Genomic DNA, 22,526 nt, shown 5'->3' with positions numbered 1-22,526 from the left:
CTGTTTAGTTTCGACACTATTCATATGGGTGTTTTCGGTTTACGGATGTCCTTATGTTTTTGCACGTTCTTACCAATTACGGAGAAAGCGGGTGCCTAGCGAAATAGTAGGCTTTTCCCATGAACAAGGATGCCCATGAGCCACATCCATTTCTTTGTTTTCATAGTTTCATTTATTAACCAATGGGCATCGCGGGTCGTTACCCTCACTTTTCTACCGAAAAGTGTGAACGACGAATCCGCGTTCTTAGTTCAAAAGGGCACACCCACACCGAGCTTTCCTCCTTGACAGTACGAGACGGATCCGCGATAGTTCTTGTGATCTTTTTATAATAAAAACATAACTGTGTTGTTAAGAAAGCCTGTCATTTACTGTACTAATTTGTTATCATTTAAAACGAGTCTAAACCCGAACTGGTCGAGCAGATTGGTCGCTACTCCCTCCGGGCTCACACTCGACATCCGTGATACCATTCTAAGTCATTGGTCGAACTATTGTGTGGATGTACGGCCACGTCACTGCCGGCTCAGCGACCTGCTAGCTTTGCTCGACAGACCCAGATGGGACTCACGTAAGCGGAGGCCTGAAAATACTTTCGTACCCGGGACTTATCCCTTGGCATCAGGATCGTAGGTGCACTAATACGCAAGGCCACGTAGAGAGAACATAACCGCGGTCAAGCGCATTACATTCCCGGCGACCTTCACTGCGGTGTACATAGAGGACTCACATAAGCGGAACGCTTGTCCCGACGGTCCTCCCTGGCTGCGGGAACGTGGGTTTGCCAGCCCCCATAGACTCACATAAGTGAGCTCTCCCTGTGGAGCATCCTGAAGGACAGCGGCAGACCGTGTCTGCTCCTTAATACCTCCCAACTTGGGAGGAGTCCTCTTGCGGGTCCAGCGCTCTCATGTGGATATATCTCCTCTTGAGCACCAACGCCCGCAGCTCGAGGCTCTCACGGTGGAAACGCGGCCAGAACTGTTGCCGATGCGTGGGACACCGTTCGGTGCCCCTGATGTTTCTGATGGCGGTTACCCTGTGCAACCTCCTAAGGACGACTCGCCATCAAATTTTTTGCCCATACCAGGACCCCGTACATCACTCGGGACGGAACAATGCCCTCGTATAGTCGACGCACCGCGACACCCGCCCTGCCGATGTTCGGCAGCAGGTGGCACAAGGCGGGGAGCATGAGGCGGGCATGGGTTTTCGGGTCGTAGGACCACGTCCCGGGAAACCCCGATGGATCTGATGCTCTCTTACAGTCGGGTGGCGGCTGGTCGGTGCCTCTGGCGCCCGTCAGTTTTGCCGATCCGATTCGGAGAGTTTCGGTGAAGTTGGTGGGCCCATTCCTGTCAAGACCACTCACCTCACCTTCTTGTGGGGCTCCCCGACACCCTGCACCGGCTTTGACCGGGCACGCCGACCCGAGCGTCGCGTTGCGCCGTTACCAGCGGGTGCCACGAGGAGGCGGAGCTGCCAGCACATGGCTCGGTCCCAGCAGATTGGCTTTCCAGCCGATTATAACCTGCACCGTCACAGCACCCACTGTGTGGGCACCGCCTGCATCGACGGTCGCAGGTAGTCTCCTCGGTCTGCGCTCTGGCGCTTTTGATCCTGCTTATTGCTTGTATTTTGTATTGTGTGTTACTGTGTCTATTGTTTGTTAATCCTCTTTTTATGGTCCTGTGTTCTGTTTGTGTTATTCCCTATTTGGTTATTTTCTGGTTTTAGTGGCTTCTTCGTTCATGTTTCTTCGTATGGAGTTCCGCAGCTTCCGTCGCTCTTCTTCGAAGAGTGGGCATACCTCGATTATGTGCTGCGGTGTTTCCTCCATGCCGCAGTCGCATGTGTCCTCCTCACTCAGCTGGAATGACTTCAGCTTACTTTTGAAGTCGCCGTGACCACTGATGAACTGCGTCATGTAGTGGTCTGGGTTTATCCAGCGGCTTGCTAGTCTGTCCTTTGGGTTTTTGAAATATTCGTAGGTTGTCCTTCCCTTGGGCGTGGCATGCCAGTGCGCCTGCCACGCCTGAGTAGCTTCTTGAATGATTCTTTCCACGCTGCTTTCTTCGGAGAGGTTTTTCTTTTTCTTATACAGCCTTGCCCTTACCTCGATTAGGAGGTCGATGGACAAGACTCCTGCTATTATCTGTAGTGCTTTCGCGGATGTCGTTCTGTAGGCTTTTGTTATCTGCAGAAGCGCCATCCTCTGTGTGCGAATCAGTTTGGATTTCGTGCTCTTGTTCAGTAGGTCGCTCCAGCCGGCCGCGGCGTAGGTGATTATCGGTTCAAACAGCCCTTTGTACAGAGTACGCATGGCCGTTTGTCCGAGACCCCATTTCGCCTTGGCCACTCTTGCGAGGCTACTGAGTAGGTTCCTTGCTTTATTGGTGGTTTCCTCTACGTGCTTGGTTATCCTGAAGCCGCTCTCGAAGTGGACTCCAAGGTATTTTATGGTATGCTTCCTACGAATACTTTTCCCATTGACCTTGATAATTGGTGGCCTTTCGGCGTCTAATTTCCCCTTCAGCAAGAGCATTTCTGTCTTACTTGCTGATAGTGCCAGTTTTTTCCTGGAGCACCAGTTGGAGACACGTGTGACTGCTTTCTGTCCTTTCTTCTGCAGTTCTGTTCTGGCATTTCCTGCAACGAGTATAATTATGTCATCCGCGTATGCTATCGGCTCGCATTCTGGTGTATGTTTTTCCAGTTCTTCCAGCAGGTCGTCGAATATCAGGTTCCAAAAGTTTGGACCCAATACCGAACCCTGCGGGCATCCTTTGGTGACGGGCTTGGTGACCACCTCGGTTTTCCCAGCGATCTGCACGGTTCTGTCTGAGAAGTAGCTCCGTGTTAGCCTGTATAGGTTATCGGGCCAACCTCTTCTTTTCAGCTCGTGCAGAACGTTTGGCCACCAAACGTTGTCAAAGGCTCCTGATATGTCGAGCGCGATTGCGAAGACATATTTCTGGTTTTCAAGCTGCGCAGCTTTCTCCCTTAGCTGTAGTATTGCGTCCGTTGTCGATCTTCCAGGGCGAAAGCCGTGTTGCCAGTCTGAGGCCAGCTCGTGTTGGTGGAAGAGGGTTGTCATCCTGGTAGCCATCAGTCTCTCCAGCAATTTGCCCACCATGGAGAGCAGGCAGATTGGCCTGTAGGACTTTGGGCTACTTCTGTCCCTTTCCGGTCCTTTAGGCCGAACGAGGCAGCTAGGAACCTCGAAGTGTTCTAAAGCCGCCACTATCCCGTTCCACGGCATAGTGTTGAACGCGTTGACGATGTCCTGAGATACCGCCAGCGCCACGCCATCCCGGGAAACCATGTCCTCCATGAGTGCCCGTACGCGTCTGACCGCGCCAATCTTTTCCGGAAGCCGTACTGACTTTCGTGCCAGCCCTGCACCCGCCCTGACATGTGTCGCTTCAAACGGGCGGCGACGACTCTCTCGAAGAGGATCGTCTTAACCTAACGATCACTGACCATAGGGGCTCGGAAGAAACAAATATTGGAAAATTTGTGTTTTATTTATATTCGGCGATCGAAACTTCGAGATTAAGAAGGCCAAATATACATTTTTATTATTTTAAAGCAACAAACCGAATGAAAAGATGGCACTTATATTGCATGTGCATAATCCAAACAAAAATTTGTCGTTTGAAATTTATAAACGCTACTATGTATGATATATGGCGGGTTTCATGATACAATGTATTCTATCTTTCTATAAATTCACATTGACTTACCGTTAATTTAATGTACGATACTGTATCTGATAAATTGTTATAGATAGGTATTATTGTTATAAATAGACATTAATGACAATAGATTCTTTCTCTTACCGATAAGGATAACATATTTGAAAGAAAAAGGTACGACAAGATATTGTCAATCGTTTCTGTTCTCATAAAAACGAGCAGTGATATTTCATTATTCAATGTTAAGTGAAACATCGAGGCAGCAATGAGTTACACTACATTGTATGTAGATAAAGACAGACATCTGGATTAACAAACCATTAATATCATTAGCATACAAACTATGTACGAAAAATTCCAAGAAATATGTTTCGAAAAAGGTTTTGCAGAATATTCAACTCAATAAATTCTAAAAACTATAAACTCTACAATAATTATCGAAATATATTTATGTTTCAACGTGGATTTTTAGAATCAGCAAATACATTTTATAGGACGAGTCATATTATGAATAAAAAATGATTTTCAGTATTAATTTAAACGATAGACATCCTGTAAACTAATTGTTTGAGTGTTATGAGTAAAGGCGAATATTTCTTGATCTATTTACCAAACTGTTTGATCAGATTTCGTAATTAATATTGCGATGTATGATGTGTTCATTTATCTATGTAATTATCGAATTTTTCAAACGTTTCCCTTCAAGTGCAATCAGAAATGCATCCACTTGAAATACGGAAGTAATTTTGCTCTCATAATCGGTTAAGTATGTCATGTTAATTTATCAGATTACGACGATTTATCTCTCTCTTCCATTTATTTGAACAATTGGTTGCCTGGAATAATAGACTATAAATTTGATTGCGTTCGTGGCAAATAGATAGTATCTTTCGCTCAGCATTCTGTTCCACCCTATCTTTTTATATAAAAACAAACTAATATTCTTCCTTAATTGTTATTAACATCATTTTACGAGTTATCTCTGTATCATACAAAAAATGATTCGTATAAAAGTATGCGTACAATTATTTTGGTTGTTTTTGATCCTGCAGTCAACAAGTTCGAAGAAAGAAGATTATGAAGTGGAGTTGGTACAACTTGTAAGTAGATGAACATTTTATAATTAATTAAAATACAGTTGCGAGATGTTTTATAAAATAACTGTAACGTAATAATGTCTAATCATGAAACATGTGTGTATATATTTGTTTTAGCATTTTTTAAATTTTACTCTTAAAATATAAAATTCTGGAAATTCCAGATTTTAATGTAACTCATCAATATATATGTAGTTTAAACAGTAATATACAAAAATTTCCAATTTTGTGTAATATACTTCGAAACGATATTCTTCTATAGTGCTGTATCTTCTAACGGAATTTGTTTCAATTCATTGCTTTCGTGTCCCTATCGCAACACCTGAATATTAGTAAATTTAATTATTTCGAATAAAGTATTTTTTGATTTTTCGATTTATTAATAACCTTTGAACTATTATTCCAACGTATTAAATTTGTTTCTCAGAATTAAATTTAATACGAAACAAATTCAATAGCTCCAATAAGAATGGACGTTAAATATGCGCGCCATGTTTACACATAATTAATTTTTATCATAATAAATAAATAGAAAAAAGTTCTGTTTTATAAATAAGATTTACAACAATTGGAGGGATTTACATAGATTGCATAGTTTATAGCATGCCATTTATACGTTATACCATTTATTACTTAAATGTAACAAGATATCAGTCGCAAAGTAATGCTATTTACAAAACATGTTATTACATGTTATTACATGTAATTCGTGATAAATGTTAAAAGATATAAGATTTGTATTCTATATAGTAGTAGAAACTGCGACAAGTAAATTGTCCGTATCTTATTTCAATTTAAGTAAAAGATTTTATACGTATCGTTCGACACAATTTCTTACCGATTATACTATAGATACATTGATGTATTGAATAAATTGATTAATGCCCAAGAAAAGACATATGCAATATTTTTTATTGTTTTGATACAGGAAACAGCTTGATAAGTCACAAAATTAAAATAATATTGTTTCAAATTTTCAGACATGTTTTCGTTAGAAAATTGTGAAACGAAAAGTTGATTTCTACGTTGTTTCGAACATTAAAAGTAGCTCTTTGCATTTAAGAAATTATAATTAAAAGGTTTAAAATGTCGTGAACAAAAGCGGAAAATATCATATTCGTTTAGTTAATAGCGTTACAAATAAAAAATGACTTAAGCAATTGATAATATAATACAGCAATGGATAATGCAGGAAACCACCGTTCCAATCACTTGTATCATAACACGGTTGAAGAAATTATCGATACACGATATGTGATTCTATATGTTATTTGTTATTCCATAGTTTCAATGCAAATCACCGCTGTAACGAATCAATAACGCCACACGAGAATTGAAAATGATAAGGAAATCAGGTGACCCCCAAACCAAAGCATCGAATGTGTGGTCCATCGCGTACTTAGTCAATGATAATACTAAAAAAATAGTAACAAATAAATAATTTTTTATTGCTACAAGTAAAATAACGTAGAACCGTCTATTTTATAAAATTCGATCCAAACCATCACGAATAAATGAAATAGGTAAAAAATCAATCGCAAATCCTACACTACCATGTTACAATAAAACAGATTTCTTGTAAATTCTTTACATGTTTTCTTACAATTTTCATGTATCTGTATAAATAGGTATTTACTAATAAATTGTTAGAAATTAAAAGAAGATACGTGTTCATTACGTTCAAAACGCGTGTAATTCAAATATTGGGAGAAAACATGTAAAGTAAACGGTACAGCATCTCTCATATACATAGTATCTGTTACAATTTAATTGTAAATTATAGATCGTTGATTAATAAAAGATGACATAACGTCTGAAATTGAAGAATCAGTAAACAAATGACAATTCAAAACGGCGCACCTTGCCGATAAGCTAATCGACTTTGCGTAAATTATGAAAATATGTTTTTAGAATAAGCATATCTTATCGCTTTATTACAATATACAGGTGTTATACTTTCCTTTTGATAGTAAGGATGCATTCAATTGAAATTCGTGAGCTCTATCAACTTCATAAAAATTTCGGCACAGTTTCGAACAGTTCAAGAATCCCTGTGTGCTTCGTTAAATACATGGCCAAAAATAAATATTAGGCAAAGAGAATATTTTTATTGACTTGTCGAGTAAAAAAAGTAAGATGTTCAAAGTCAAGAAATAGGAGAATAACTATAGCAAAGTAACGCAAAAGGTTGAAACTTCCTTACTCAGTTCGAACTATACAAAGAATACTAAAATCGCTGAACTTTAAATTAAAAAAAAAAAAAAGAATGGGAAAGGAAATATCTTTATCGAAGCAACAAAGAATATTGCATATGTCTTTTCTCGTATGTGTGCAATGTATGTATAGTATAATCGATAAAAAATTGTGTGATCCACTATACAATTCCTGACGAAAGTTTTCGACCAGACACAGTAATATGCAATTTGCTCAAAACATTCATGTTTAAAAATTATGAAATATTATCGTGTACAGTTAATGATGTAGCGCAACAGTACGATTATAATACCATCGAGTTTTTAAAAATAGTTTAAATGATCGACAACAGTTTAGAAACAAGCGAAATTGTTTGAAATCAGCATGCGTTTTTTCACCTTTCCTTAAAAGTCAACGCGCTTTATTATGCCTGCGAAAACGATTCCGACTAACGAGTCGGACACTCAAAATTCAAGCGCCGTCACCTCAGAGCCTGTCGCTATCCAGAGTTAGTTAGTAGTCCGCGTTTGCTTCTATAATGTAATAACAATTTCAATTGATTAGGATTAGGATTAGGGGATTTCTATACTTGATTTTTAGATTGTTTATCTCTGGTATGTAAGCGCAAGGTGGTTTGCGTTGGCGGTGTATTAGCTCGATTACATGTTGTAATTTATTGGTTTGATCGATTGGATCGCTAAGGTCCACTATAAGGGTGACATCTACTTGTTCATTGTACAAATAGCAATCATCTATGTGTTCTAAGAAAACGTTGGCATAATTTAGTGGTCTTACTACTAGATCGCTTAGAACGTGTTCGAGAGTTAGAATTATTCATGTTATGGTTGCCTTCCTGAAAAATAAGGTTTTAATCTGTTACCGTGGATTCTTTGCGTTTGACCGTTGGAATATTCAATTAGATAAGTGGGTGGATTGGATGAGAGAATTTCAGTCGGTCCTAGCCATTCGTGGTCTAGTTTGTTGGTTTTGTGATCGTTATGTACCCATACTTTATCTTTTACTTGGAATATAGTTTGTGTTTTGATAATTTTTCGAATCTGATCTCTTTGATATCGCCTTTTGTTTGATTCAGTGATTTCACTTGCTTTTGCTATGTAGGCGTTATGTCGATTTTTCCAGAGTTTAAATAATTGATCTTTAGTTAGGGTGGGGGTGTTTGATATCGAGGATGGCATGTTAGCTTGTCGTCCAAATGTTAGTTCAAATGGGGCATCATATCCGGTCGTTTCGTGTACTGAAGTATTATATCCCATACATATTAGTTTTAAATTTTCGTCCCAATCGTTTTGTCGGTCGGTCGTACAAGTTCGAATAAGATCTTTTACTACAGCGTGTGTTCGTTCGAGAGATCCGTTAGATTGCAGGTGGAAAGAAGTGGTTTTTATGTGTCGAATCTTGAAAGCCTCTTCAAATGTATCCATCAGTTTACACACGAAATTTCGTCCCATGTCCGTAAGGATACTTTTCGGTGCAGAAAACATGTATACATAGTGATCCAAAAGTTCGTTAATGATTGAGTTGGCTGTTTGGTCTTTCAAGTGTATGAGGATGAGATATTTGGTTAATTGATCTTGGATAGACAGGATAAATTGATTGCCTCGTTTGGTTTTGGTGAGAGGTCCGAATATGTCCATTGCGATTTTGTCGTTAGGATTAAGAGGTGTGTCAGTTATTGTAGGTTGTTCTTTGGCCCTGATACGGTTTAATTTTTCTCGTTGGCAGGTTTCGCAGTTTTGTATAAATTCTGTGACGTCTTGCTCTAAGTTTGTCCAGTGATGGTGTTCTTGTATTCGTTTCACGGTGCGGTGTATACCTAAGTGTCCTGCTATTTCGTTATGATTCTCGCGCAGTATAGTTTATTTTTGTTCGTTATCGTAGTCTACTGGCGGATCTTGTTCAAATACCAGTTTAATTTGAGGGAATCTGTTTGTTAGAAACCTTAACATGAGTTGAATGTTTACTTTTTCTAATGTGCTGAAGCTATTGTCATTTATTCCTATATGCAAGTGTCCAGTCTGGTTAATAAAGTGTTTAGTTAATCGATGCAACCAGTGCTGTTCATTAAAGTCTCCTAATTCGGTCTTTGTAATTTGTTTAAAGTATGGTCTGTTAGTCTTTTGAGTTATTGGAGCTGGGGAATTATTTGTTTTCCAGTCGATATATTCGTCGTAATAGTTCGGATTATCTAAGCCGGATTGAATTTCTTCGTTGGTGATGGGATACGATCGAGACAGAGCGTCTGCAGCTGTATTTTCTTTCCCCTTTTTGTATTCTATTTCATAATCATACTCCTCGAGTCTCAAGCGCCATCGCGTGAGTCTCGATGAGGGATCCTTAACATTTTTTAACCATTTTAAAGCTTGATGATCGCTTTGAATCTAAATTTTCTACCAAGTAAATATTGCCTTAGTCTTTTGATTGACCATACCATTGCTAGTAACTCCTTTTCGGTTGTGGAATAGTTTTTCTCAGGAGGGTTCAAGGTTCGGGATATGTAACAGCATGGATGTCCGTCTTGGAGAGTATTGCTCCTAATCCTTCGTTACTTGCGTCTGTTATTAACGTGCATGTTTTTTCAAAGTCCGGGTATTGCAGTACAGGAGCTTCACAGAGTTTTTGTTTCAGTGTGTCAAATGCAAGCTGTTGTTTATCAGTCCAGTGGAATGTAGTGTCTTTTTTTGTGAGGTCTGTCAGTGGTTTCGCGATTATAGAAAAATTGCGTATAAATTTTCTGTAGTACCCAACGAGTCCTAAGAATGATTTTACGTGAGTCGCGGTTTTTGGTATTTTAAAATCCTTCACGGCCTGAATCTTTTTGGGATTAGGTTTTACTCCTTCTTTTGTTACTACGTACCCTAAATATTCTAACTCTGGTATCAGAAATTCGCATTCGTCCGGTTGTATCTTTAATCCTAAATTTTGTAATCTGTCTAATACAATAGCTAGATTTCGATTGTGTTCTTGGATGGTGCTTCCGAATATATGATGTCGTCTAAGTATACGAAACAGTTATTTCCTACTAATCCCCGTAGCGCGGTATCTATCATGCGCTGGAACGTTGCCGGTGCGTTTTTGAGTCCGAAGGGCGTGCGATTATAGTGGAAGTGACCTTGTAGAGTTGAAAATGCAGTATATTTTTTAGATTTTTGTTCCATGGGTATCTGGTGAAATCCTGACGAGAGGTCCAGGGCTGAGAAAAATTTAGCTTTGCCTAAGTAATCGAGTATTTCGTCCGAGTTCGGTAAATGATACGAGTCTTGATCTGTTTGCTCGTTTAATTTTCTAAAGTCTATAACAATCCTCCACTTTTGTTTACCTGATGCGTCTAATTTCTTTGGAACTACCCAAATTGGTGCGTTATATGGACTGTCCGATGGTTCTATGATACGTTTGTCTAGCATGTCGTTGATTTCAGTCTCAATTTCTTTTTTATGACATTCGGGCGGTCTATAAGATTTGATGTTTATAGGTTTGTCTGTTTTGAGTGTGATCGTATGTTCGGTTAAGTTAGTGCATGGTAGTGAGTCTGTGTCCATGTTAAAAACGTCTAGGTAGGTGATAAGGATTTTCTCAAGAGGTTCTCGAAGTTCTGGATCAATATGTTTGGTACGTATTACTCGTGCAAATTTATTAATTTGTCTTAATCTATTGGGTTTTTCTATTTCGTTTGTAATATGACAGATTTGCTTACCAGTGTTGATAAAGCATACTGTGGTGGGCTTTCCTTCGATGTATTGGGTTGAAGTTAAAGTTTCGCCTGGTCCTATCTTGCTATCGGTTTTCTGGAATGGTAATATAATTTCGTTTAAAGTTAGTGTACTTTCGTCCAGTCGCGAGGAGACGCGATCGCTTGATGTAGCGCGTCAACGGGAGTCGTAAATTTCCGTTACGATTGCACGAATCAACACCACGACCAGGGCGATCCCCTTATTTCTTTTGGGATAATAGGGGTGATTGGTTTTTAATATAACTGGAATCCACAGTTATATAATATATATATATATTTATTTACACTAGCCTACAATAATTATTGCATCGACAGAAATTGTTTGACTTCGTCGTGTCGGAAAACACAGTAATTGGTTAATCCGAAGATTGATCGATTTGATGGATAGAACGCCGAGAACTCGACTTTGATATTTATCGATGTTCGTTGAATTCGCGATTTTATTCGTCAGGGTTTAAGATGTATGCGATATGATTTCTGAAGAAAGACTAACTGCCCTAGGATAAATTTCTTGTCCTCTCGGGGAGACGACCCCACCGCGCTCGGATCACGTCACCGCTCGCGCCGATGATCACGTATGCCGATTTCTTTGTGAAATTAAAGAACGGATCGAATCGATGTTTCTGGAACTCGCGACCGGGCGGCAACCATGCGCTCGTCGATACATTGTATGCTCCGTCGGGAAGATGAGACGATTCGTGTATAACGCTAGAGGACCGCGAGAGACGGTTAGAAACACGATCCATATCAAGCTTCGCGACATAACAGTTAGTTTATCGTTAGTGATGTTATATTGGTACTTTGTAAGAAATGGGAGGCCGATTATTCCGTTTTGTGATGGTGGTGATGCAGTTGACTCTAGGTAAGCTTCCCCCTGGATTCTCCGTTGTTTGGATTACTCGGGGTGGAATCTTTCCTTGGTTGGCGAATACAAAATTTCGAGAGTATCAGTTTTCGGCTGTGTGTCCGATTCGTAAACACTTGGGACACTTCGGTTTCATGCGGTCGTCTAATGGTCGGCTAGGTGACTGAGCAAAAGTTTGTGGTTGCGGATCGGTAATATTTCGCTTAGATACTAATACAGTATTGTGAGATTGGTTCTTCGGGCGGTTGGCAACACGATTTGCTTCTCGTAACCATTGTTCTCTATCAGCTGCTAATTGTTGAGCAAGGTTCAGGTTCTTCGGATCGCTAGCTACTATTATCTGTCCTACTTCTTGTCGTAAGTTAGGTAAATATGTTTTAAGTGCTTCGTGTTCTTCAATGTCTATAGCTACGCGTCGTTCAATTGGTGTGCGGTTTTCGTTTTGAACTGCGTAATTTAATTCGTTGAGCTGTCGTCGGAATCTGGAGTTGAAAGATTGTACACTTTCTGTTGTCCCTTGTTTTAAATTCTTTAATTTGTCCCCACAATTGCTAATAGTTGTTGGTGTTAATACGTGTTGTCTTAAGCATGAATATAAATCCTCGAACGAGTTAATTTTTAGATACCGTATGTTTCGTTTTGCGTCATCGGTAATTCTTTGGATCAGTATGAGATCTAATAATAGTTCTCTGTCACTTGCCTTGCACCTAGCTCTTGCTTTGCGGACCGATAAGATGAAATCTTTAACGCCTACGTCATCTCGACCCCGTAGTGTCTCGACAGTTTGTACGGCCTAATCTGCTTCGAGGCCTTGATTTTCGTTGCAGTTGTTTCCTCGTCTAGTCGCAACGTGGTTAATTCGTTGTCATTGTGAAGTGTTTGGTCTGTCGGTTTCGTTGTCCGTCGCGTTATCGGCACCGGTTTCTAAATGGGCGCTCGTGTGTGGCTGGTCAGTTTCAGTGTCGTATTTCACTTCTATAGCTTTTGCAAGATCGCGTATTTCTTTAGAGCGGTTTCTATCGCTAGTTTCCGTAAATTCCTTTATATTTTTAATGTTTTGATTGGTGCTATTTCTAAAGCTTTTAAACTCGTGAGTTAGGCTTTGAAATTGTTCAATCAGGGTAGCGATTAGCTCGTTTTGTTCAGCGGTACTCTTGTCAGTTGGGTTCATGCTGAGAGATATGACACTTTCAGCGGAAGAAGAGTCACTATCTTCAGGTCGTATTTCGGTTTTATTGTTTCAATAATGTAAGAAAGTCAGCTTACCGAAGTTCTTTGTGGATCCTTCTTTTGATCAAGGAGGTGACCGTGGTCCTTCGCTGTAGAATCCGTAGAGTTCCCGTTGAAGTTTCCTCTTGATGCGATGAATGGATCCTGGCAGGGATTGCTAATTTTGTCGCGTCAGTTCGAGATTATTTCACGTTCCGCACGTAAGGTGAGAGATTCGTACTCCAATTAATAACAGTTGATAGTTGTTTCAAAATTTATTATAAAACTAACAGAGTAACGGTCAGAATGTCACATTAACAGAACAGAAATAGGAACGGAATGGAATCTCGAGTGCTGACTTGGGAGGATTTTTATATCAGGTTTGCTGTTACTGCTTAATTGGAATTCCGAGATCACCGTGACAAGACCTATTTATAGAGAATATTCTCCTTCTTTGAAACATGTACTCACCTCTTTTACTTATTCTCTCCACCTCCTTCTTCTCGAGAAAATGGAAAGTCAGAAAATTCGAGCAAAATTCGGAAGCAATTTTGTCTAATCCTCCAGTAATTTGTCCAACTTCAACCATTTCTTCTATCATTAGTCTGTAACAGAACTTCAATAAGTTAACAAATTTCTTCTATAAGTCTACACGCCTATCCTAGCTTTTTCCGGGCTGTTCTTACACTTCAAAATGTCTCGACTGCATTATATGTCGTACAGCAACAAATTAAACTTGAACAAATAGTAGGAAATTGAAGCTTAATATAAAGTAAATAACAACAAAATAACACAAAATTCCATTTATTACGAAAGAGAAGCAAGAGAAGAAACAAAATGTTATGCGAAGAAGAGGATGTTACTTATAGAAATCATGGAAAAAATTAGGAATAAGTAAAATAATTTCCTCGTAAATTAGAATTAACGAATCTGATTGGAATTTCTTTCTAGGATTTCCGCCAATTGGGAACTCTCTTCCGTGTAATATTATGTTTTTCCTCTTACTTCTCTCGCATAATAAGTTTGTACTATTTTACTGTTATTTACTTTACGAGGTCTCTCTTATTTTCTCATCACTTTATATACACGAAGTGCCTGATCGACAACTTCTTGCCAAGTGTTGCGAAAGTAGCTTAATTAATTAATGTTGTGAATAGAAATATGGAATATATCTGTAATATGGAAGAAGAAAGTTGAAAAAATTCTGGCTGATTCGAAATTGCGCTTCAAAGGTGATTGAAGACTTATTATAATACATTAGGAATTATAATTTTTATAAAAAAATATTTGAATATACAAACAAATTGATATATACAGATGTTTTACATTAACACATTTAGTATTCGCTTCAATAATCTTTCTTACAAAATTTGCAGGTGTTTAGACATGGCGATCGAACACCAACTAAATCAGAATTATATAAAAAGTTAGCCTATAATCCTATTTACAACACGCTTGGCTATGGTCAGTTAACCGAGGTAAGTACATATTATATTCTAATAATTCATAAAGTGACTTTTTCGATGAAATATAGTAATCGTAATCGATTCTTTGTTTTTATGCTTTTTCTTTATCTACGTAAGGTACGATTTCTGGAAACTAATTTAGATATTGTAATTTCGATTCAACTTTTGCCGTATGTAATCTACAGCAAAGTACTGAACAAGTATTTCTGTTTCTTGCGGAAAATCGTTTCAACGAGTGGAATTTTCTCTTAAGAGTCTCGCGATTTATTGCTATGTCGTATATATTATATACATTATGTACTTCCTTATCACTTATCACCTTATTATAAAGGTATAATTATACTATATAGTATATATATACCAAACTTAAAATTTTTAAAAGCTTATATTAAATTTAAAACTCTTGCAAAGATACTTTGTACCGCAGAACGTCAACGTGTTGTACCTGTGAAACCTCGTTATAACGATTTATCGAATGCCCCCGCAGGGTAAATGGTAAAGATTATTGAAGATATAAAACAAAAGTTATCCAATATAAGATGGAAATAAAATTAGCCCTAGCATAAATGTCTACGATATAATATATGTTTGTTCTCGTTTAGGCTGGGAAAATAAGAGAATTTCGTCTTGGTGCGATATTAAAAAAACGGTATGGTGCATTTCTTGGTGATCATCATAAATATGGTAGCGTTTATGCCTACAGTTCGGATATGGATCGAACAAAAATGTCTCTGCAATTAGTTCTGAGCGGTCTGTATCCACCAACGTTGACCGAAGAGGGCCGTTTACAGTTATATCCAATACCAACGCATTTCGTACCACTGACTATAGACAATCTACTGTTCCCAATACTTTGTCCAGCGTAAGTATAAATCAATTTAAATACATCGTTATTCATTATATTTGTCACGATACAGGATTATGCATTTCACTGTTATAATATTTATGAAAAATACCACTATTAACGATTACGACATATAAAATCGACGAAATCATATCAATTGTTCAACCAAAAATAAAGCACTGTAAATATGCGCTCGCAAAGATATGTTCGTATATATATATATGTACATACACGCCGTATACATGTACTGTTGGCCAACAATGTTGCATCACTTACTTCTTACATTTATTTATTTATTTAATTATTTGTTCAATTAATTATTTAATTATTAATTAATTGTTCATTGAAAAACTCTAATAAATTTTATTTTATGTATTATCGTACATTATAAAATACGTACAGTGCGAATGAAATAACGGATTTATAATAAAATATTTCATAAAAGCAGTGTAAAGCGTACAATTTGTATCAAATATCAGCATGTGCTCTAAAACTTATGGCCCGCAGTTACCTATATATATATATGTTGGGTTAACATTATAATTAGGGGCGTGTAACGAGTTTTCATTTGGATTAGACATTGTTATTACGCGATAGAAAAGATATCTACTAGTACTAATATGATTACTACAGAATTTGACAAGTAACCGTGGTAATTAGATACTCGAGATACTAATGACAATGATCTTAGGTTCGATAACGAATCCGCGGTCAACGGGATAACAAATATACTCTCTTCCAAAGTCTAAGTCGGACTCGTGATTAAAAAATTGAAGTATCCACTGATGGTAAAAGGCTTTGTTTCCTCGCTAATGAGATCACACGAGAATGTATTATCCGTCGCGATGATGCTGCAGAGGAAAACTACGATGGGATGTGTCCAAGGGCACGAGATCATCGGATTCGTCGAGGAAAGCTTCCGCTCGGAAAGTGAGGGAAATGGACGTTGCTGTTAATTGGTTAATTTCTACGTTGGTGGTTAGAAAAGGATGCTAGCCGCCCTTGAGAGAAAGTTGCTAACGGGAAGCGTCGTTCGTGAGGAAAGCCGATCTCCCGTATTTTCCCGTAGTAGGTGACAGATTTACGCACTGTTAGGATAAAGACTGTTTGTCAATTTGAAGGACCTTAATTAACTAAATCCTGAGATTTACAACGGGTCCTCAGGCTAGCTGAACATATACTGTGAACGATGCATCGACATTTGGCAATCATCTTGCCTGAAGAATAGGGTTTGTGTGTGGCGAGCCACGGGGCCGTTGGAATGTTTACTGTTAATTGTCGGTACGGCTAATTCTTTAAAGGAGAGCTATGTAATTCTATATCTCTGTAAGGTGGAACGTTCATCCCGTGATCGCGGCTACGTTCGGCGACTAATTGTCGCCTTGAGCTCATTATCTCAAATCTTGGACAATTATAATCGGGTTGCTTATAAGATTAAAGTGTTCCAGATATTCCTAAGAATTCCGAAGGGAAGGCCCGGTGTACTTTCATCTCCGACATATATATATCGTATATGCATAATCGATTTACTAGAAAATTGGCATTATCGGGAAAAGTAATTTTTTTCAGGAAATCGATTTACAACAGAAATTTTCAAGTACGAAATTATTAATAACTTAGCTGTTTAACAATAATTCTTTTATAACTTGGATAATAGTTTTGAGGTTCTGCAGGATTCTAATGATATATTGTTTTTATTCTTACTAAATAATTATTGAAAACAATTCATCGAAAAATTATAGCAACTCTATAACAGTATCTCCTTTCTAAAAGTTTTCTACAAACATCTCAGATCTGACTATTTTTAGATGTGTCATTTTTCTAACAAGCTAATCACGAATAGTCTGCTATAATCAAAACGGAAATTATAACAAATAAGCAAAATTCAGCAATTCAATTCAATTCGACGGTTATAGTATTGAATCGATGAAAAGGGACAATTTTTCTCTTTTATTTATAGACGGATTACATGGTTATTGAAACTTTCCAAGTCATTTCTAAATCCATTATTTTAGTAAGGATAGGAAATGTAACGTGTATGTAAAACAGATAATAAATTACTCGACAGTTTTGTTTCCTGGTACGTTTTCAATCTTTATGAAGCTATTGCCACGTATTCTAGATGTTTTTTTACACCTTTTATTTATTTCTAATTACAATAGGTAAAACTGTGTTTCTTTTAGATACATAAAGGAATATATCAGGACTAAAGCTTCATCTTCGGTTCGTGCAACAATATCGAAAAACAAAAAACTTTTCCAGTATCTTGCAAATTACACCGGATCAGACATGGTCTTGGATCCACTCTTGTCAACTTACAAACTGCACCATTTCTTGAAAACACAGGTTTGTCTTAAATCCTTTTATTTTACTTTTAGTTTCGGTGTTTTGCATCATTGTACATCGTCGGCATAGATATATTTACGATCGCTTTTCCTAATAATTTGATCTCTTTGTTATTCACATTGTTACACTTAGCACTGATACTAACATTGTTTGAGCCTTCCGAAAAAAAGTTTTGTCGAGAAGGGAAAGAGATCCGAGTAATTTCATTAGTATCACAGCTGGCTCCATCAGGCTGTCGCACTGGTACCACATATACGTATACAGTATCATCAACTGCAATACCGACGAAACGTTGGATTTCTTGTTTCGTGTTACACGAAGCATTGTTTACATTGTTAAGCGTAACAGTGTAAATATGTAGTGATAATCCAGACCGTGAAAGCTTCAAGACTCTCAACTTTATCATTTGGGAAATGCAGGTTCAATTTTTAAAAGCATTGCATAAAAAAACATCGCTGAACCGGAAATAATTAAATAAAAACTCTGCTGATGTTTGAGCGGCGTAAAAATGCGAATCTTTGGCCGCTATCCTTGCGACATCGCGAATCTGTATCTCTGGTGTCGTACGCGATACGTGCATACCGCCCTACTCCAGTTGTCGGAATAATACCAGTAATATAACGTGATCGGAAATGTTAGATTTTCATATTTTTAATTGTTTATATCTTTTTCACTTTTAATAATTTTCAAGAAAAAAAGACTACGCCTCGAAACTTTTTTTTTTTTTCGTGAGTTCATCAACTTACCTCGTGAAACATATGCAAAAATACATAATTTTTTAAATTTTTTCCCATAATAATATTGATTCTAACTTGACGTTTTGTAGATTGTGAGAAACGTTTAAAAATTCGTAAAATTCGTAAAACAATGTCAATATTATTGTAATATATACAATATAATTTTCTAGTACTCGCACACGAGCCTAAGTTCTAGACTAAATCGATGAATAGGAATTTCTACATGGGGAAGAGCAAGTTTTATTAGACTAGCAAACAGTGCGATTTTGAAGCAAATTGCGATGCAACGATGTTATTTAACATATTAAATTTAGTTTATTAATAATTAAAAAGTGTGAAAACTGTTGAAGAATTGAATATTTTAAATATATAGAGGAAAGTAAATAGTTATTATAATAATGGCCTCGTTAACCGCTAAAACGTTGATATTTATAAAATCGATATTAGCAAAGTACCTACCGAGCACTTTGAGCTTAACCGAGAGTGAAAAATACAAAATGTTTGGAAATATATCAAAACTGAGGAGTAAAAGAAATTCATCTTTCGCATTCTGTTTAATACTCACTCAAAAAAAAATCAATTGCGATTCTGAAATCCAACGAACCAAGACAAGAAAACATTCGATATCGTAGACCGAAGAATCGTAAATTAAACTGCTCGGGAATCGTCTGTCGATATTAGAAGGCAAGCACTATTACCGACGTGCTAATTATACCGACATATCACGGTAATTGGCACGTCGGTAATACGTACAATTGTATCGATTGATCAATGATCGCACACTTTTCCTGACAACCGCTTTCCTACCTAGTCCATGGTCACACCGAGTGAGTGTATTATATGGAACCATACAAGGCGTCTGTATAAAAAATCCAATCGAATTCCAAGCAATTTTATTTTCTTTCGTTACTATAGCAGCATTTGCCTCGAAATTCCAACCTTTGTCATGGTCCATCAACAACCTATCAAATCCTACCTATTGAACATTAAAAGCAGTTTGGAAAATTCATTTCGTTTTGTGCAGCAAAATAGATTTCAAAATAAAAAAACATCCAATTTTGCTGCATAATATGTTTTACATTTTTACAAAATGGCAATTAATTTCATATAGTATATTTCATATGAAATTCATTAAAGGTAAATAAACGAATAAATAAATAAATTCATTTCATTTCGTACAAAATGATAAATACGTAGAATAAAATATTATTCTGTATAATAATACAATGAAATACATTTTGCATTTGTAATTATAATTTGACTGTTGTAATAACAATGAAAAGCAGTGTTTTAATATTACAGGAAAGTATGAACATTACTCTCCCAGAATGGGCAACTAAAGATGTGAAACTGAAAATGAATTCACTTGTAAAATTAGAGTATGATATTCAATCTCATAACACATTAATGAAACGACTCAATGGAGGTTTCCTGGTAAAGGAATTTATAAAAAACATGGATGCCAAGAAAACTCAAAATTCTCCAAAAATTTACGTATATAGTGGACATGAATTGAATGTTGCAGCATTTGCCAAAGCACACGATTTAACTAAACCTGAAATGCCTCTCTATGGATCGGCAATTATAGTCGAAAAATTGCGAAGTTGTACCGGCAAACAATTTGTTAGAGTAAGTTTTATTAAATTATGCAAAGTGAAGATTTTCTTTAAGACTGATGAAATTAATTATTCAACACTTTTTTTAACATATATATAAGATCTAACGTTATAAATTTTGTCGATAGATGTTACACTGGAGTGGCGTTGAAGACAAAATAGCCACTTATACGATTCCTAAATGTGGTGAAATATGTCCGTACGAGAAGTACGTAAAACTGATGAAACGTGTGATCCCTTCGGACGAAGAATCAGATTGCTTATGGAATAATGCATCGCTGAAAAAGTTACGTCGGTATTACTCAGGACTATTGGATTTAATTATGTAATAGAGATATATGTTTTAAATGCGTATTATCGAAGACCTATGTGAATATGGAACTTTCACGATTTATGTAATGTTTTTTCTTGCCATTTTCATGTAAATTTCACTGTTATCGACGTAAAATCAATATGACGTAAAGTGGCATTGCAACACTAATGATAATTGGAATTAAAACAGCAAATCGAAAAAGGTTGTCTGTGTTGGAAATGAAATTACAGAAGCATGCTAATAGTATGTTTATAATTATTACATTATTTTTCGAAATCATTTATATAATTAAAAAGCTAAGCTTAATATCAGTATCGGTAGCTCAATTTATCGATGTATTTGAAGACTATTCCTGTTCAAGTATATCGAGCATGGAATTTGCCTTCTATGAATGCTGCACAATTATTTTTTTTAAATAAAACAAGTATTCTCAAGTATAATGGAACACTAGTCGAGCCGGTTGAAAATTTTACAAGCAATTTATCAGAAATTCTCTATTCGCGTAAAATAATTTTTTCTTAACTGACATTTTTAAATAAATGCTAGTGCCAACGTCGAAATAAAATTCCTTTACGATCTATAGCTCCTGGACTAGATAGTTGTATCTTAAATTTTGTTGAAAAAATTCAACGCGCTGATAATGATAATCGTAATTCGATTGCCACTTGCAAGGGATTTGAATCGTTCGAAAATCGAAGTACGAAGAAGACATTGTAGGATCTACGTTATTTTTTAACAATATTCTAAAGTTCGTAAATTACAGAGGAATATAGTTCGGAATTTGTATAATATGCTAAAAGATTTATTCAAAACATCAAGATGAGATAATGAGATAAGATATATGATAATAAAAAATAAGACGCGATTCGCTATGAGCGTGTGACGCGTGCGGTACACCGTCTGCGTTCGTAGTTTGCGACTAAACTCTGCGACCGTACTTTCCTGCAGTCCCAGCCGGCTTCGATAGATGCATCGCTCAGCATCGATCGTAGATAAGAGCGCGATAGTGTGCCACAAGGGCAGACATACTTCTCCCCCAATTTCACGATTATTCGTTAATTACTCTTTCCCTTGGCAAAATTCGTGAACTTTTAGGATCGTACGATAAAGGCAAGATTCCAACACCGATTTCCAGCGGAATTTCCTATTAATTAATTAGTTATGAATAATTATCGTAGCAAGTGTCACGGCTATCGCGGTACGGGTCAGAGATTTTCCATAAATACCAACTTTCTGGAGAATTAATTCGCTCTCCAAGGAATTGTAGAAGCTTCCTCAGATCCTGTTCTAAGTTCTTCGTACACAAAAGATAGTAAATTAACTACGTGTAGCGAAAAATATGCGAAAATTCACTGCGTTTTAATTTAAACTATTAATAAACTTTAAACTATTAATTTATAGAATTTAAGCCATTAATTTAAAACATTTACATCATTAATTTACGGCCTTGAAGCTATTAATTTAGAACATATAAAACACTAATTTACGACGCTTAAGCTATTAATTTCTAACATGTAAAAACCACATTAACGACGTCAGCAAATAATACAATAATATATTACATAGTAATAACGCATAATGATTTAATATTACGCTATATTATATTGCTTTATATTATATCATAACACGTCATAATATATCACGTTATATTATATTACATTATAATGTATTACGTTGTATAGTATTACGATATATATTATTACGTAATAATGTATTATGTCCTAATGCAATATAACTGAGGTGTGGTACGTGAAAGCTGCCAGCTGAATACGTCGCGCTTCGTTCAACAGTTTAATTACTGTCGTGACTAGCTGCTTCTTCAGAACTCTCGACTCGGGACTTCTACTGACGATTGGTTACTGACAACTGCAGTGTTGATCCACTTGTTTCCCTTTGTCACTTCCTTTGTTGAAAAGATATTTAATATATTATAGCAAAATTTTTGTCACCGTAGGAACGCTATTTATTACAAAAGGAATGCTATTGGCTTGGACATTACAGTAGATGATATATTAATTGATTAATAGTTACTTCATTTTCTAAAGATTCGTTCGATAATACCAATAAACCAGAATAAAAGCTAGATTATAAGCCTATATTTACCGAGGAATTCCATTTAACTCATCGTTCGAATCCCTTGAATACAACAATTTCTTTATTCAAAGATCTTCTATCTTCTAATACGACGTGTCATTTTAAAAAGAAATTTGTATTTACAAAAACTATTATAACTAAGCATTTTATAATTATACAAACTATTGATTTAAAGGTGGATCGTTTAAAACGTTTAGATCTCCGAAAATCGAAACATCTTTTTCACCTCAACAGGATCAGTCCATTTACCTGCTACGCTTTTTAAATATCAAAATATCCTTCTGAATCACCAAAATCCCA

The 22,526-nt window shown here is 36.8% G+C and overlaps 1 protein-coding gene and 1 long non-coding RNA gene across 2 annotated transcripts in view; one reads left to right on the top strand and one right to left on the bottom strand.

The window, feature by feature from the left end:
• LOC139996508 (uncharacterized) overlaps nucleotides 1-22,526 on the bottom strand; it is a 289,415-nt gene that overhangs the window by 19,276 nt on the left and 247,613 nt on the right. The window lies entirely within an intron of this gene.
• LOC139996500 (venom acid phosphatase Acph-1-like) lies at nucleotides 4,576-20,375 on the top strand. Its single transcript, XM_072020870.1, has 6 exons — nucleotides 4,576-4,798; nucleotides 14,187-14,288; nucleotides 14,879-15,138; nucleotides 17,304-17,466; nucleotides 19,506-19,832; nucleotides 19,948-20,375. The coding sequence occupies exons 1-6, from the start codon at nucleotides 4,697-4,699 to the stop codon at nucleotides 20,146-20,148; spliced, it is 1,155 nt and encodes a 384-aa protein (XP_071876971.1). The 5' UTR covers nucleotides 4,576-4,696; the 3' UTR covers nucleotides 20,149-20,375.

Source organism: Bombus fervidus, chromosome 18, assembly GCF_041682495.2.
Source record: "Bombus fervidus isolate BK054 chromosome 18, iyBomFerv1, whole genome shotgun sequence".
In the NCBI taxonomy this organism is placed as follows: domain Eukaryota; kingdom Metazoa; phylum Arthropoda; class Insecta; order Hymenoptera; family Apidae; genus Bombus; species Bombus fervidus.
This window is presented reverse-complemented; position numbering and strand designations above follow the sequence as displayed.

Excerpts from the sequence above, each read along its gene's own strand:
- LOC139996500 (XM_072020870.1), top strand. The coding sequence starts at position 4,697 with ATGATTCGTATAAAAGTATGCGTACAATTATTTTGGTTGTTTTTGATC. Across the intron at positions 4,799-14,186 it reads AAGTGGAGTTGGTACAACTT|GTGTTTAGACATGGCGATCG; the intron begins GTAAGTAGATGA and ends CAAAATTTGCAG. Across the intron at positions 15,139-17,303 it reads TTCCCAATACTTTGTCCAGC|ATACATAAAGGAATATATCA; the intron begins GTAAGTATAAAT and ends TGTTTCTTTTAG.